This window comes from Triturus cristatus, chromosome 5_1, assembly GCF_964204655.1.
Source record: "Triturus cristatus chromosome 5_1, aTriCri1.1, whole genome shotgun sequence".
NCBI lineage: Eukaryota > Metazoa > Chordata > Amphibia > Caudata > Salamandridae > Triturus > Triturus cristatus.
Window position 1 is genome coordinate 700554417 of NC_140587.1, and position 14273 is coordinate 700568689.

Here is a 14273-nt window from a genome sequence, read left to right on the forward strand (position 1 = left end):
GGGATTGTCGGAACCGCGAACCTCAATGGCATGCCAGTATGTAGTAATGGCTGCGGGGACTTTTAAGGCCATAACGTGCCTGTACCGGCGAATGCTGACGGAGGACTTAGATCCATTGCGAGCATTGCAAGGGAAGTGGGAAGTAGATTTTGGCAGGGAAATCCCTGAAAAGACGTGGGCTCAGCTGATTAGGAGGGCCTGGAAGAGCACGAGGAATGCTCGGTTTAAATTGATACATTTCTATGTTCTGCATAGCGCGTACCTAACACCTGCGAAGCTTAACCAGTATTTCGAGGCGACGGCTGCTCAGTGCCCGCGGTGTGCTCTAGAAGGAGCGGACTTCCTGCATATGATGTGGGGGTGCACAAGCTTGGGAACATATTGGGAGGAAGTGTTTAACCTCTTGAGCAATATTACTGATCGGACGTTAGAATTAGAGCCGGGTACTTGTCTACTGCATTGGTTCCCACATACTACAAAAACTAAAGTGACTAGCAAATTCCTAGACTTGGGCCTTGTATTGGCCAAACGGGAGCTCACTATGCATTGGAAGTCACGAAGGGGACCTAGGGTGGGGAGATGGCGGGCGGAATTACTTAAATGGGCACGGAGGGCATACTTAGATTGCAGCAAGCCTTACGCATGAATAACGAAAAAGCTCACGATGCAGCGAGGGCATGGGAGGCCCTAGTTGCAGCACTCCAGACTCCAGACACAGACTCGGAGGAGGGTTCAATTGAAGAAGGACAGGGGACTCCAGCTACCACATTTGAGTAGGTTGACCAACTAACCAAAGGCAAATGGTAGAAGTTATTTTATATGGCCTCAATGCCCCCAGTACTGTACTGACACTGCTTAATGATGTTACTGTACTGATTTTGGAAGCATGTAATTGATCACACTGTAAATACCTTGTAGATGCACTGGTGGTAGGGAAGGGGGAGGTTGGTGGAGGGTTTTGGGGGAGGCAGCATGAATTATAATGTATCAGACACGATGTTTTGGTACTGATGCTGCATATGTTATTGCTGGTTGAAAATTAATAAAAAAAAAAAAAATTAAAAAAAAAATGGTGATTGATCTTGGAGTGGCAAATTAAATGGAAAGATGCAGAAAAACTGTTTTTTAGAAACAAGCTTCCTATTAGCAATTTGCAGCTGTCGGGACCATCAGAAAAAGTTTGGGGAACAAAACGGCCAAGGAGTGCGGGGGATGGGGGGTTAGTTGCGCTTGTGAAGTCCGGTGGGAGGAAGCAATGGAGGTGGAGTAGTTCTAAAAAGACAAAACAAGCGCGTGTCTGCCTTGTACAGTTGCAGCGCACAGTGAAACTAAAAGCTGAATCAAGCGCGCGGTGGAAGCGTGTGAGGCAGAGAGTAGACGCCATGCGCGTGCACATCGCCTGTCCGTGGGCGCACATGGTTTGTCTCCCTTCGCTCACCAAACTGACAACAATAGTCTCGCCACGGCGAAGCAGCGCATGCACTGCGTTCAATAGGCGAGACCTAATAAACCAACCCCCTTCCCTGCCATCCAAAGAGCAGATTCCAGGAGGGACAGGTTATCCACTATAGGTCGAAACAATGGATAACGGCCTGTTGTTTTGGCAATTATAGGCACACTTTATTTTTAATACAAAGATCTCCTTTTCTGGATACTCGATTTGATGCCAGGGTCATACTGATTCTGGCCTCTTTTTTCACCAAGGTTTTGCCATTCATTTATTTGTTTTTTTTCATATTTTAGATTTCTTGCGATATCGATTTCTCAAAATTAGAATTCACTCCATATTTTTTTCTTAAATCCACATAAGAAGACACAAGCCATCAATGCGAAAAAATATATTAAAATTAAAGTAGTAGTGTGTGGCAATAAGACGCAGAACTTTGATTTGCATTTGTTTACTTGCATTCCCATTTTGGTGGTAATGTAGTAAGTGATTGTTTTTCTAATGTCACATTATTTTTGAAATCAGGTCTTGTTTTTAAAGTAACAGAAACAACCTTCAATACAATATTACAAGAGCATCTGAATGCGGTGTAGCACTTTCCGCTGCCATTCTTTCTGGTGGGGACTCTAGGTAACTGCAGATTTCTGCCCTTTAGAATAATCCTGGGCACTAGACTGGATTGGGAGAATTTTCCAGCAATGCTTCTATGCACCATTAAGTTATGCAAAGTGGTTCTACAGTTACTGCGTCCCTGAAGTGAAGTTAGGCTGCATATAAGCACTGTGCAATTACATCAGTTTCTCAATCTTTCTCTTTCTGCGCCTCAGAAGCAGAGCATTAAAAAAATTATGATGACAGTGTGTTGATCCCTATCTTGGGACCCTATTAACATGTTAAGGAGTCCACTTCACAGAACGGAGAGGAAGAAGGCAGTGCAAGAATCTGCAGTTCGACAGAGCATCCACCAGAAAGGGTGTTACTGAAGGTAAGTAACCTGGTCTGATGATGCTTCTAACTGCAGATATTCTCCTTTAGAGTAGGTAACACAGCAGTGCCTCCCAAAGGTGGAGAGTCTGAGAAATAAACTCAAATCAGGTAGTCTTTAAGGACTGGGGAGGCAAAATAGACCTCTTTTTGACGAGCTGTTGAGGCAGTAATCCTCCGCAACAGACCCACATCGCCACCTGGGAGCAATCCAGAACCGGTACGCCCCCCACCCCCATTAATAGCCATTGCAGAAGCCTTAACCCTGGTTGAATGAGCTCGCAGGGCCTTAGAGGGTTGGCTCTTGGTCAGAGTGTAGCATATTATGATGCATAGGACTATTTACCTTCAGAGGGTCCTTTACTGCATCACATTTCCCTGCTCCAGAAAGCACCACAAAGAGCTTGTTGGTTATAAGATGGTCTCTCATACGGTTGATTCAGAAGCTCAGTGCTCTTTTAGGGTTGAAGCAATGGACCCTCTTTCGGGAGTTGGAGGTGGAATTGGCAGAGCAATGGACTGTGGTTGTGAAAAGAAGACAATTTTTGCCAAAAAGGCCGCTGGGGCCCCAGCACCAATGTGCCCGGGAAGAAGGTGGTAAATGATGGTTGCACTGAAAGCACTTACAGTTCACTCACAATGCTCACTGAGACGAAATAGATGAGAAATACAGACTTGAATGTGAAAAAGTGCAAAGAGCAGTTGTTCACTGGGTCAAAAGTCATGCACAAGTGGAACATTAAGTCTAGATTTAAGTCCCATTGTGATATGACAAACGCTTGGGGAGAGGAGGGGGGGGAAAGCGAGTCAGACCCTTAAAAAAATGGATTATAACTGGCGACTTAAATAGAGGGTTGTTCACGTAGAAAAAAGGCTGAAAGAGCTAATATATCAACTTTACCTGTGCGCAAGCAAGGCTCTGATGGACCAACGAAAGAACATTAAAGCATTCAAAAGCTTGGTTTTCTTTGGAGGAAAGGGTTGGAGTGTTGATCACCACACCAGGCAACATATAGTTCCAAGTACCGAGCATAGATCCACTTTGTGAAAGAGAGGTTGGTCACACGAATGACACCCACTAACTCGGCCAACAAACTGAATGCATTCAATTACCACCGCTCAATCTCCACGCATGGAGGTGTGGGTCGCTGAGGTTTGGGTGCAGGAGATGAGGTCCAGGAACCGGTAGCTGGATCAGCGGATAAATGGTCAGGGTCAGAACCTCATGGTACCAGAATCTCCTGGTCAGGTCAGGGTGAACAAGATGATTTGGGCCCAGTACGTCCTGATTTTCCTCAATACTCGAGGCTGGAGAGGTAGTGGTGAAAATAGTACTCCTGGGATATAGACCCCTGCCCTATGTCCCATCAGTCTGGAGGCTGTGCTTTCTCGATGGTTGACCATTGGCTGATGATACCCTGCACCACGTCACGATGGAGGCATCACTCATGGTCTTCCAGTTGAAGCATGTTCAACTCGCCTGCCTTGGGATTCAGCGATCCAATGAGATGGCTGGTAACAAGAAAGATATCCTGCATAGGACCTCCTGACAGAGAATCCAGGACTCAACTCTGGTCTGTGTGTAGCTGTATCACATAACAGTCATGTTGTCTGCGAGGACCTGCACAAGCTTTTCCTTGAGAGATGGGAGAAAAAATTTCATTACCAGACTGATTTCCTAGAGAGCTGCAGAACGTTTATGTGGGGTTCATAGTCCACGCTCTCAAATTTCCATCTCTCAGATATCAAGGCGTCAGTTCGGACCCTTACAACTGGTCACGTGTAAATTAGCTTAACCCACCTCCTGAAATATAGTTCAATCTTATAATGTTCCAGCATCAGGAGGCTGCTGTGCCCAGAGGAGGTGAAACTATGAGCCAATTAAGGTCTTCTAACCCCAGCGGGTGTGCTTAAATACCACACAGGGACAGACAGAGGCATTTTTCTCACTAAGTGAGTGAAACACACTCACAACATAGAATTTGGATGATAATATTACACAGAGGTGTGCTGGGTTTCACTAGGTGAGTGATAGACACCGCAGTGCCAACACTAGGATTATAGAGTTACATTGAGATGTCCTGGGTGCATTTCATTAGGAGTGATGCACACTAAGCAGTATTATTACAAATCAAGTAAATAATGTACCATGTTATTGCATTCGACTGTGCATTGGTTTCTTTCACACGGCTAGGGGTACTAGGGGCACTTTGTGAAATCAGAGACGTTTTAAGGCATGGGCAAAGTGGGCTCTGGTCCAGGGCCCCATTCTTTCAGGGGGCCCCCTGTTAGAGCCAGCACTATTCTGCAGACAGTCTTGCCCTGATGACCTTGAATAATTCTTTAAATACTGTTATTTTTAATGTGAGTGATGTGTGTGAGTCTATTTCAGACATTTTTCAGCGAAATGTGTTTGAATTTCTTGCAACATCGATAAAAAAGTTTCCTTTAGATCAAAACAGGACCTCGCATATGAGAAATGGGAGTGAGTCACAGAGTTTATTTGCAGTAATATTGGTGATCTGCTGCTGTGTTACAATATTGAAAACATGTCATTATCCCTTAATATAAGATGAAAAAACTTTAGAATTCGGAGTGTGTCTGTGCACTGTCAATGACCTGGTCAAAGAGGGTCTGAAAGAGTTGAAATAGGATAATAAATTAAAAGCTGCTCAGAACAGGGGCCCTCAAAATACGTTTGGCCTAGGGCCCCCAAAAACCTTAAGATGTCCTTGTGTGAAATGTTCTGACATTCAGGTGTGGAGAAGACAGCGTTTTATACTGAGATGAACAGTATACAGTGTTGTGTTACATTAGGATGTGCAAAGCACAATTATGTGTTAAATCGAGATGCAGCGCTGTTATAATAAGATATAGAGTGAAGACTTGCCTGTTGTACAGAGACACACTACGCACAGAGGAGAGCTGTTAATAAGACGCACAATGTGCAGTGCTGTGTTATATTGTGATGGTGAATGTATAGTGGCGTGGTATGTAGAGATGCATTATGCACAGTGTTGTGTTATAAAGAGATGCACAATGTGCATTAATATGTTGAATTTGGCAAGTGAATTGCTGTGTTAGACTGAAGTGTGCAATGTCCAGCGCTGTAACTCTCACATGCACAGTGCTCTGTTATATCGAGAGGCTCGGTGTGCAGCGTAACACATAGTGTGTATATTTCTTTTTGAGTTTTTTTTTTTACAATTTGTTTGTGCAGATTGCACTGGTCATTGCGCGAACGTGGCCCTGTGTTTACAGTACAATGCCTGTTTTTATGTAGAGTATATAATATATGCACGCTGTTTGTATAATATTTCTGTGCTCACATGCTTGTGACTCTGCCTATACATTTACTTTTTCTTTACTGCATCTCTCACCTCTTGTGGTGGGGCCTTTATATGTCTATGGGCTGAACAATGCAATTTTTGGGCCATTTACATATTTAAATCTGCCATTTTCACCCGTTGCTATGGTTATCTTACTTTGCCCTTGATGTATAATGGCCCATTAGATAGGAGACACACGTCTCTTTGAATCCACAGTTAACTTCTTAAAACTCTCTCTGAAAACGAGGAAGTGCTATTTTTTCCAGCAATTCGCAGGCAGAAGAACTGTTTTGGTTCTCTACCAAAAACCAGTCTTGCGTGGAGTGATGCTCCTCACAGCAGGGTAGTCTCCAGCCTGGAGCACCCTTGACAGAGTCACAAAGAGATGTGAATTATCTGCACCTGGTTATGAACAGCCACAAAGACAGTGACCAGGAAGGAAACAAAAGGGTGGTTTAACCTACAAGACCATTCTCGCTCCGACCAACAGAAACTGCAGCTCTCTCCAACTCTACCATCCACCAGGTGACAGTGCTATAGGAAGCCTAGTCACGAGCCCCTCTCAGCAAAAGGACCTACTGACTTTTTAGGTCGAGCCTAGCACAGCGCACATGTGCTGCTCTATGGAGAGTCTTCCTGTAAGCACTTCAAACTTCCCAGAGACTTCTCCGTGTGGGTCTGACGACTACCACACATTCCATTGGCCTTTGCGTGTGGCTTTCAATAATGAAAGCACGCAATTGGCCAAAGATGGGTGCATGTCCAGCCTTTTCTGTAAACGTTCACTCCCATGGCGTTTGGGTCTCGGGAACGAGCAGCGGCGCGCAGGGTGCCAGCTGCATTCCTGGATCATGTTACTAATTAACACAGCGCGGTCGCTTTCACTTTCGCAGCCGCACTTGTTATTTGGTAACATGATCGCGCTTGTTTTTTTTCTAATTCTTGGCCACGGTGCCCGTTGTACTGAAATGCTCACTGAAAGCACTGGCAACAGGCCCTCGGCTACCTGCCTTCAGCCATTAGTGCTAAATCACCCGCCACAGGCGCATATTTCATTCCCCTCTTCGTCATCACAATCCAAGGGTGAGAAAATTGATTATTGTTTATCTCTGCTTATTAGTGAGATCTGATACTTAATATAAAATAGATTTGAGCTGAGTAGGAGCGAGCAGAGCGCGCAGCTGGCGCCCGTCCCCGCACGCTCAGAGAAGCCATTCATCGGCACGCGGCAGTCAATGCTCCGGACCCGAAATTGGCAGGGTAGAAATTAAACGCGGCTGGCCCTTTTCTCTCTTTGTTTCTCATGTCCCCCAATATTTATAAATCAGACTTTTTGTTATTGCTAAATAACCCATTCAGATAGAAATTAACATGATTGCTCAGATAACTCCCTGAGGCGATATTATTTAAATCTTGGAGCTCGTGAAAGTCAGAAAGTGAAATGGACGCTGCAAGCTGTTCACAGGGGCTGGGACAGGGCTTGAAAAGCTACGTTTAGGGAGATGAAAAGCAAACATGTAACTGAGAGATGCCAAGACCCATGCAGAAGAAATGCTGTAAAAGTAAAGAGACTAAAATTCTTAAAATAATTAAGAAATCATTATTTTGGAGCATGGGGTCTGGCCGCTAGAGCCTAGACACAGAACAAGGAAGAGTTTTGTAGGAAGATAAAGTTGTGAAGGCTTACGAGTGTGTAGAAGGAGTCCTGTTACGCGCTGGGGAGTAAGTTACGAATCTGAGGAGTTAGGGGGAGATAGCTACATTAATTGGTAGGGAACAAAAATTGAGTAGCGAGAGCAATAGGAGATGGGTATGACGAGTAACAACAAATGTCTTAAGAAGTGTGATGATATTTGGGCAAAAAGACCGAGTGGGTGCCTGAGAACGACACTAATGCAGTGCTTAATTTGAGCCGGTGGTTTCAGGTGCTGTGCATTGGCACTTGATTGTCAGCACCAGGACGTATGACAGTCTGCTACACGGTGGCACCGTATATCTAATTTAGAGATGAGCACAGTTGTTTATTCATTCAATGTACAGTTGGCTAACAGAGGATTAACAATCGCAGGGGTTTCCCATGACCTGGTACATACAGGAAACAATACCGCATGACAAGCAAATGTACGTTTAAAGTTACCCCATGAGCAATATGCTGGTCATTTTAGGCATTTATCTTACCAATTGGTTTAAATTAGGCTATTACATTGGTATGTCCACAGCTATGCATATTGTGTAGCTACATCTTGCCTGAATGAGATTGTAGTCCATAAGGCAAACAAAGAGGTCTAGTGGAGGTCTGGCAATCCTAACAAAATTGAGGGCACTATTGTAGCTCAAATGTTTCTACCTACTCAGATATATTGACAACAATGATATTGTGATAATGGGGAAAAGGTTCACCTAAAATTATGCATATATAATACATTGGAGTTTACAATCCCTGTGTAAAAGCCTGCCCCTAATCTCCTCATTACAGCCCAGCTGTGACTCTCTAGCCACTTGTAATAATTAATGACGTAGTTGCTCAAGGCAGGACATGGGACATTACTGTAGCTGCAGTTTAAACAAGGAAAGGAGAGATTTATGGCAAATTGTATCTTTTTGCTTGTAGTTCGTTCAAGGTGAAATAGAATATCTCTACTTGCTGCTATTTATTCTGAGCCACAGTCATTTTTAATCTTATTGATAAGTGACTCTGATGTCTTTTATGCAGCACAATATCCTTGGTGCAACAACATCAACTGTTGCATGGCTATAAACTTATAAGATCCCAAAGGCGAGACCTATTGACTATGCCAATGCTGGTTACTTTTTATAGTAGCCTTGTCTCCTTTGTCCTCACTTCACTGTCAAGGTCTCCTCTCTCCTCCATCTCTCCCGCAACACTTCCACGATCTGAGTAAACAACATCATCCCCATCTTGTGCACAGGACAGGCCAGGGCCTTTCCAAACAGAATCCACAGGTCTTCATCTCTCTGCTTCGCTTGTACATCCAATGCATATAATAATAATGGACACATACACAAGTACACACACATACTCTTGGTTGGGATTAGAAGCAAAACAGGGTATAAATTGGACTGCATATTAGCGAGACGTTCTCAGTCAGAGACAAATAACTATTTTGTTTTACATGAGTGGAAAAACCTTTAAATACAGAATAGTGAGGGAAGATGTTTAAATGAGACTTTCCTTTGGGCGCCAACTCCACTTGTGCAGTGAACAGCCCCTATACCAAGGTTGGGCTACTCCAGACAATGTTTAGAAAGGACTGTCTTAGGCCAGACACACAACAGGCTAGGGTTCTCAATGCTTAAATGATGTGTCAACTCTGAATCGCATGTTAAACTGCCTGCTTACCTTATAAAGCCTTCTCTAAAATATTCCTAATTCCCTGGATGAAAAATTGACCTTGACTTACTTCCGCTTGATTTCTCTCCTTTCTTTTTTCATAGTGGCCCTCTCCTTACCTTGCATCCTCTCAATGCCTTCTATTTCTCAGTATAGTCTCCTGACAGTCTCATACCTGTCTGCCTTAATCCTTCTTGTTGTAATTCTGCAATTGGCTGATATTTATTTCATAGATCAGAAACTTTACTCTTTAAAGCCCTATCCCTGTGATCTAACATTATTTAATTTCCACCTGCCTATCAACAATTCATCTGAACCCACATAGCCTCTACTAATGATCCCACCTAACTGGTATTAATATAATCTATCACAAAGTAACTAGAAAATATAATTTTAGTAAACTCAACAGGTCTTAGATAAATACAGACCTAAAAAGCTAAAAACAGTGCGTTATGGTATTTTGGAAACAGCCTGAGTAAGCTTTCAACCGATAATGGCTTTCAATGTTCAGACATATACAACATACCAATATGCTTTTACTAAATGGTGCAAAAATGTTAATATAGTCATATCCACATATTCTCAGTAGTTTTTCATAGGCAGTTTAAGTAAAAGAGAGACTGAAAACAAGCCCATGTTGCACAACAAAGGGACTGTACCACAAAGGACTTTTCACACTTAAACCTGGTTTACAGATAAAGGTTTGGTGGAATTGGATCAACACAAAATTGCAAATGCAAAAATTCATTGTATGGAAATGCCTTTTTTACATAATCACCCCCAAAGTTTTAGACTGATACTGCTGGTTTTTCAAATCTGAGTGTTCTGAGGCCTGCTAACCAGACCTCAGTGTCTCTGACCAACAAAAGTGCATGCTTGATTGGCTTATACCCAATTGGCATAGGTTAACTTAATTATAAGTCCTTAGTACATTGTACCAGGGGTACCCAGGGTCCACCAGTTACCATGTCCACGATGGGCTGCAGCACTTATTGTGCCATCCTGAGTGTGACAAAGTAAAACATGTCTCCCAGCCTGCTACAACAGACTCGTAAAGCAGTTTTAGTTGCTAACCTGACTTTGACATTTACATCAATGATAAGTACAGACCTCCCTTTTCAATATATATGTAATTGCTACAGTAGTCCTATTGAGTCTGAACGCAGGGTGCTATATATATTAAAAAATAGGAGATGTATTTTTATATGTCCTAACAGTTAAAACCCCAACTTGTTGTTTTGACTGTGGAAAGGCTAGTAGAGCCATTGGTGAGTACAGGGTTACACGCCGACAACTCAGCTGTTCTAACTCCTGAATGGGTCTACCAAATGTGTTACTTCAAGGTATCAAAAGAATTGCTACATAACTTGATGCCCAATGCGAATTTAATGAAACATTTGAGTAAAACCAACTTTTAGAAAGTTGCCACTCTGTTTCCCAGTGGCCAGTCACAGATGCTAGCCACAAGACAGCTTTCTGCCCTCCTGGGGACAAAAGTGATCGACTCCCAAGAAAGGGAATAATAGAGGCCACTGGAAGAGGTGTTACATCTCCCTGCAAGAAGCCACACAGTGCGAGCCCAAAAGGCGAACTTAAAAAGGGGAAGTCTTCTTTGAAAGGCAAATGATGGAAACACACACGAGGGGATGCTCTTTTGTTCAGGTAGATAGGTTGACATCGGGGACAGAGAGCGTAAAGAGCTGCTAAACCTGTTTTCCTGATGGTGTGTAGCCCTCAGGTAGCCACACCTCTAGGGTGGGCTACCAAGCTCCGCCACCGAGAGAAGGGTTCTGTCATCTTGGGAATGGGCAGAATAGTGCACTAAGTCATCATCTGGCAGGAAGGGGCCAAGTAGCCCATTGGCTAGTCACCATTGCATTCCACAAAGGCACTTTCTGGGCATAAATGTGGCAACCTGGCACCCAGACCTCGGGTCACATCTGGACTAGAGAGAGGACTGAAAAATGACTGCCCTGCTGTTCCCAAGACCTCTGCAACAGCGGCTGCACCAAAGGCAGGACTGCACCAGCTGATCCTTGAGCTAGAAAAGAGAGGACATTGCCTGTGGTGTCTGGCTTGTGGAAAAGTCGCTCTTGAGCCCCAGACAGAAGAAGTGACTCCAAGAGTAAATTGGCTGACCTTCCTGAATCCAGCTACAGGGCAACAACAATCTGAAGAAGCCTGCCTGGCTAGTCAGTAACCACAATCGCCTGATCGCCACTGACCGCTGACATGTAGCCTTGGAGACCGAAACTCAAAAGTTGCACCTGTGTCTGTTGGACCCCAGAGAGTCGTCTGAATGCTATTTGGTCGCCTAAGATGGACACTAGCATCCACCAAAGGGAACTGCCGGAGACTGGTAGTCCAGTGGACTTTTGGTTGAGCCACCAGGACTTCGAGAGACATAGACCCATGTGGCCAAATTAAACCCACCAAGACCATGGACTGGGGAGTAGCTCGAGGAAGACCCCTGTCAACCGCACAGCATCTTGAGTATCTTACAGCACCTTCAGCATCCTGTATATCTTGCATCAGGACCTCTCTACTGATGTCTAAAGTGTTTCACCCATAGAGCTTGAAACTGGACTTCAGACTGCTTCGGTGACAAAGTAGCTGTTCTACTGATCCTCACTGGCCTCCTTGACTTTCTTCCTGTCAGAGTTGTTCGGCCAAAGTGGGCTGGAGTACCCGAAGATAACTTTATAAAAGTTTTTACAAAGCTTCCGCTAACAGCGGTAGTCATCAAAATTTGAGTGAAAAGCAGTGATTAAAGTTTTACTTCAAAATCTGTATCTCCAGTGCTCTCCAGTGGATTTTGTTAGTTCTGGTGTCTAAAAATGCATAAAAAATTAGATCTATTTGTTCATAAATTGATGTTGGATTGCTTTTGTGTTGTGTGACTTTCCTATTCAGTTGCTTCAGTACTTCTAAATGCTTTACACTTGCTCCTTTGTTTAAGCCTGACTGCTGGAAGCCACAGCTACCAAGGTGGAGTTAAGGGTTTTACAAACAAGACTGACTGGACCCAAGAGTGTATTACACAGTGAGGTCCCAGGACCACACTATATAATACACCACTTACCTCACATTTAGCCTTTATGGTGGTTTTTCAACAATTGAGAATTTAGGGTGGCAGTGGGTTTGTGGCCCTTGCTTAGCAAGAAAACCCAGATACCGCTAGGTGGTAGTTTCCCACCTTAAAATCAGACGCAAAATGATTCCTGTCAAAGGAGTAAGTGCGTTTCCAGCATGAGAATGGAAAGGAAACATCCCCAAATGTAAAAGGAATGTATTTAAAGAGTTTTCTCCATGAAAAACAGTTATAGGTGCAAATACAGATGTGCACCATATTTCTACATTCCAAGCGGTGAAAAATCTGCCTGTTAAAATGTTGCACATTGGCGTTCTCAAGGAGTCCTGCGACTGTCATAGATTTCCCTCAGTATTGCCGAGATCATTTGAGAATCCCACACAAGACGGACAATTTGTTGACAGTGTAACCTTCAGGAAGAAAACTTCCAACTTCACACTGTGCCTTTGTGACCTGTAGGCCTGAGTCTTAAGGCGTCAAAAATTCCACTAGTGTGCACCCCTCAAAAAGGACACCGCACTGGCGAGGTCGGTCCTGTGGCAGGTGAAAGCATGATGCTCCCTTTCATTTCCAGTGTAAATTGTTTCATCTCGTCCATGAACTTGCTACAGTGGACGGTGTTCGTGATTTAACAGCATTATACTCATTATTTTTCCCTTCAATAGGCAGTTCAATTCAACATATTCCATGGAACGCACCTTATAACTTAATGCATGTTCAGAACTTCGGGTGAAAACGGTATTTTAGGAAAAGAGTTCAGTAGAGCTAACATTTACAAAAGTTAATCTTACAACAGCTTAAGGGGGTCAGATTCGACATAGTTTATGTTTCTACTCGCAGCACAAGTGTTTTTTAGTGCACAAATACAGACTGTTGCCACCGGAGACCATGATTCACATTAACACAGCATGGGCCGGGAGCCTGCAGCTAACCTCAGAAATCGCTTCCTCTTCTTTGCCGAGTCTTCAGGGGTTCTGGAAGACTTCTCTGGCCGTTTCTCTGGAGTCTGCAACAGGGCCTGGGCAGACTTCAGCCAATCACTGGCAGACCGTCCTACAGATTGCCCTCGGTCGCTTCCGTAAATTAACATCTGCTTTTGCACACGCCCCAGTCGTGGCGAGGGATCCTCTGCCCGGCCTTCGTCTTCCCCTTTGTCACTGTCAGAAGAATATTCAGAAATATCTGCAGGCATTGCCTGTAAAAGAAGAGAAATCAGCATGATAAGAACTGAGCTGAGTGACTGGCTTTCTTAACAGGCTAGCACGACTTCCATATGAAAACAGCACCCTCACTCGTGCAGTGGGATTGGTCCAACTCACCATTTGCCTCTTCAGAATCAAAGGCAAAGGCCCTTCATTGGAGTGGGGCGAGGAGAAGTTTACTTCAACAGAACATTGGAAGCTATGATAACATGTCACAATACAAGAAGACAATCGGAAAATGTATTCACAGACAAACTCTCAGTGACAATAAATGCACACATTTCCAATTAAACTCTCTCGGGGTGCAGGCAGGATCAAGTGGCCAGTCTAGACAAATTACAAAAAAAGAAATGTCATGACAAATTTGTATATACAAGGCAGACACCAGGGGAACAGTTTAGCTTGTTGTCCTTGCTGGGACTCCTTGTGACATCTTGGTGACATCCCAAGAAACATTATTGGCACCTGAGGTAAGGCTAGAAGGCCTGGACCACCAGGAGGTCAGACCCCATCTAACCAGCCCCATGCCCACAAGAAACTCTCAGCACTTCGGGATAAAAGTACCACTATTTGGCCTTTTTTTGGCAAACAAAATATGGGAGTGAGTGGGGGAAAGGGATTTTTCCACCAACATGATTAACTAGGATTAATTGATAACATCGTTAACAGTCGACAAACATATCAAGTTAAAACAATAGATAGAGCAAAGATTGTAGAAAAGCTGAAATGAACGTTGCTCAAACGTTGAAAACCGGTTCAGTACAAATGCTTTAGTAAACAATTATTGACCAGTAAAACAACTATCAAACCAAATCTACATTTTGGTAAGTCTCAACTCTCTCAGCCGCCCCATGACTATAGTGTAAAT

At 43.8% G+C, this 14273-nt stretch overlaps 1 protein-coding gene across 5 annotated transcripts in view; it reads right to left on the minus strand.

Moving 5' to 3' along the window:
• The window catches only part of SPIDR (scaffold protein involved in DNA repair), a 2139604-nt gene that overhangs the window by 1441148 nt on the left and 684183 nt on the right, over window positions 1-14273 (minus strand). For all 5 annotated transcript variants that reach the window (XM_085605664.1, XM_085605663.1, XM_085605662.1 and 2 more), the window contains one exon: window positions 13136-13398. In XM_085605664.1, the coding sequence (XP_085461790.1) occupies window positions 13136-13398 (263 nt within the window). The remainder of the gene's footprint in view (window positions 1-13135; window positions 13399-14273) is intronic.